Genomic DNA, 4,039 nt, shown 5'->3' on the forward strand with positions numbered 1-4,039 from the left:
TTTCTTTATTTATTTATTTATTTTTTTATTTATTTATTTATTTTTTATTTTATTTTATTATTTTATTATTTTATTTTTTTTTTTTTTTTTCTTTTTTCTTTCCTTTTTACAGCAAATAATCAAATATTGAAATTTTTTGATTTCATATAAAAACAGTTGGTAATGATACATAAATAATTATATGTTCAGGTTAAAATTAAAATGTGTAACAAAATAGAAATTAAAAAAAAAATAAATAAAAATACAACACAATACAAAAAAATAGCATACATATATATATAAATATATATATATATATGTGCGTGGTAGATATGGATATATCTACACAAACAGATGTTGTATACCCACAACACATTTTATATATTTATTGTTTTTTTACTTTTTTGTTCCATTTCATTAATTATATTTTAATATTTTTTTTGTGTGTGATTTATTCATTTTATTTACATTTTCAAATTTTACCATACATATATTATATATGTTATAATTTTTATATATTAACGTGTATATTCCATTGTATATATATATAAAAATATAATATATACATGAATAAATAAATAAATAAATAAGTATATATTTATATATATATATATATATATATATATGCTCATGTACACATGTTTTATCTTTTTCTTCTGCTCAATTTTTTGGCTATTCTCTTTTGAAGTATTCCTTTTTTTTTTGCTCGTGCGGCCAATTTCCCTTTGAGTTTTTTTTTAAGTTTACCATATTCGGTTAAAGCATTTTTTTTTTTTTTTCCTTTAAATTTTTGTATTAACATCATGACTGATTTTTTTTTTTCCTTTTCTCTATTTGTTTTAAATCTATTATTTTCACTTTTATTTGTTTTTATTTTCATCAATTGACTTTTCTTTAATTTCTTCTTATATAATAAATCCTCTTCTGTAATAATTTTTTCCTTATCACTATCGGAGCTATTATCTGATGAATCTTCATCACTTTCTTCAGCATTACATATATCTTGTAATTCTGATAATACCACTGTTTTGTTATTTGCAATATAATCTCTCATTTTTTTTAATTTTTTAAAATCTTCATCTGTTAATATTCGTTCACATAAAATCTTTTTATTCTTCTCTACTATATCTAATTCTTTTTTTATTTTTTCTTCTTTTCTTTTCTCTTTCTTGAATTTTTTATTTAAATGTAATAATGTATTATCTTTGTTGTTATCATTCGTTTCTATTTCGTTATTTTTTCTTTTTCTGTCCACATCATCGTCATTATTATTATCGTCATTAATATTATCGTCATTAATATTATCGTCATTAATATTATCGTCATTAATATTATCGTCATTAATATTATCATCATTAATATTATCGTCATTAATATTATCATCACTTATCTCCTCATCATTAATATCATCATCACTTATCTCCTCATCATTAATATCATCATCACTTATCTCCTTACCATTAATATCATCATCACTTATCTCCTTACCATTAATATCATCATCACTTGTCTCGTTTCCATTCATATTACCATCAACCAAATTATTTTCACCCTTTTCCCTTTTATTATTTTTCTTCTTCTTTTTTTCAGTCCCAACTTTTCCAAGCAAATAGGAATATTGCAACAAGGAATTTTCCTGAACACTTTCGCCTGACTTGTTCAGAATTTTTTTTTTTTGCACCAAAATGGCTGTTTGTTTGTCCAAAAATTTTTTATGTAACACTTGTGGATTTACATGTTTACAAATATTAATAAATCTCCTTATGATGGTTGAAATTTGTTTATTTTTATAATCTTTGAAAACAATAACTGCTTCAAATATTTCTTGGTTTAAGCAATTTGGGAATTTGATAATAATTTCTATGATAGAATTAATAATGAGATATACAAATTCTTCTGACAGGTGTTCACATAAAAATTTTTTGATTAGCACACAAACAATTCTTTGTATAAAAGGTGTCGGAATATAATCATGTAAACATTGAATAAATATGGATAAATACTTTGAAATAGTGTTTTTATTTTTTAAATGTAATAAAACATTTTCATAATATAAAAAAAAATTCTCTTCAATAATTTTATTCCGTTGATAAATTCTACATAAAATGTTTAATAATAATAATTTGATGGTACCATTATTAAATTGATATTTCGAACATATTAAATTGAATATATTGGATGAATATGTATAAGCATCAAATAAGAAATCAATAAATGTATAATTAACATAATTTGATAGATCAATTTTTTTTTTTCGATTTTTTTTTTTTGTTGTTCCTATAAGTTCCTTTTCATCATCTGATGATGAATTATGATTATTATAAATTTCTTCCATAATTTTTTCTTTTTTAATATGTAGTTGTTTGATTTTTGATTTTGTTAATTTCTGATGTGTTTGATTACTTATATTTTTTAATTCTTCGATTTTTTTATTTTTATCAATTTTTTGTTTTTCAATTTTAACAACGAGTTCTTTATTATCATATTTTCCTAGAAGAGCATAACAAACACATTTTACAATTTTTAAATTTTTATAAAAGATACCTTCGCTAATTAGGTTTACATTTATTTTATTTACGAAAATATTTTTCTTCATTAATTCTATTAAAACACTACAAGAAAAATTATTAATAGTTTCATTTATGGTAATATTATTAAAATAACTAAAATTCGATGAGGAATATTTTTTTCGTATTCTTTTTTTTTGACCACATTCTATAAATGCTTCATGTAATAAATAAAGGATATCATTTTTTAAATCTTTATTATTTTTATTAGTAACTGAATTATTATTTTGTATATGATTCTTTATTTTATTTACTTTTTTATTTTTATGTATAAAAATAATTTTGTCCATGACACATTTAAATATATAGCATTTAATTTTATTAATTTTTATATCGCTTAAAAAAATAAACACTTGTAAATATTTAATACTATCTACATATTTTCTTATTTGTCTTAATGTTTTGATTATACTTAATAAAACAGAATTATATAAATTATGTTTAAAATGAATTACTAGTTGTGTAACTAGAAAAAATAATTCTTCTACAAAATTTATTTTCTCTTTATTTTTAATCATTAAAAAGTTTATATATTCATTTAAATCATGATATTTATTTAAAGGGTCTTTTGTATCTTTTTTGTTTTGAATTTTTTTTTCTTCTTCTTCTTCAATATCTTTTATATTTTTTTCATTATTAATATTATTACATATTTCTTTTTTCTTTAATTCTAAATTTATGTTTAATAATTCATTGTATTCATCATATGTATCTCTTTCTACCTTTGCATCATTTAACATATCTTTTTTTTCTATATCATTAAAATCGTCACTTTTATTATTCTCACTTTTTATATCATCATCTGTTTCGATGTCGCTAAATTCAAAATCATATTCACTTGTAAACATATTTTTATTAGCACCCTTCCCCCCTTCTTCTTCTTCTTTTTCAAGCTCTTGTTTAATTTCCTTTAAATCACTAAAGTAGTGACACGTGAAACATAAAAAGTTTAATTGACTACATAAAAGATCATTTTTTTTAGAAGGGTTTAATAACACTACACTATAGTTAAATAGAAATTTATCGAACTCATCATAAAAATCACTGTGATATAATTTGTAATTTTTACAAATATTATGTTGTAAATTATTCAAAAATTTTTGCTTCTTTAATTTCTGTTCATTCATTGTACTTACACGATCAACCAAATGGTATATAAATAAATAAATATAAAATATATATATATATTATATGTGGATTATATATAAATATCTATAAATTGATTTACATATATATTATATATATATATATATATATATATATATATATGTTTTGTTTTATTATAATTTTTTTATATTTTTTATTTAAAAAAGAAAAAAATTATAAATGTAGAATTAATTATTATTTTATTATATATATATATATATTTATTTATTTATTTATTTTTTTTTTTTTTTTTTTTTTTTTTTTTTTTTTTTTTTTTTTTTTTTTTTTTTTTTTTTAAAATTTTTTTTTTTTAATTTTTCTTTAAAAAAAAAAATAAAAAAAATATT

General features: G+C 19.0%; 1 protein-coding gene across 1 annotated transcript; it reads right to left on the reverse strand.

Moving 5' to 3' along the window:
* Positions 1-622: 622 nt before the first annotated feature.
* PRSY57_0713400 (protein SDA1, putative) lies at positions 623-3,673 on the reverse strand (the record flags this gene model as incomplete). The annotated part of the gene is made up of 1 exon (XM_012906788.2): positions 623-3,673. One exon carries the CDS (start codon positions 3,671-3,673, stop codon positions 623-625), a length of 3,051 nt encoding a protein of 1,016 aa, XP_012762242.2.
* Between the last annotated feature and the right edge of the window lie 366 nt (positions 3,674-4,039).

The sequence above is a fragment of the Plasmodium reichenowi genome, chromosome 7 (genome assembly GCF_001601855.1).
Source record: "Plasmodium reichenowi strain SY57 chromosome 7, whole genome shotgun sequence".
NCBI lineage: Eukaryota > Apicomplexa > Aconoidasida > Haemosporida > Plasmodiidae > Plasmodium > Plasmodium reichenowi.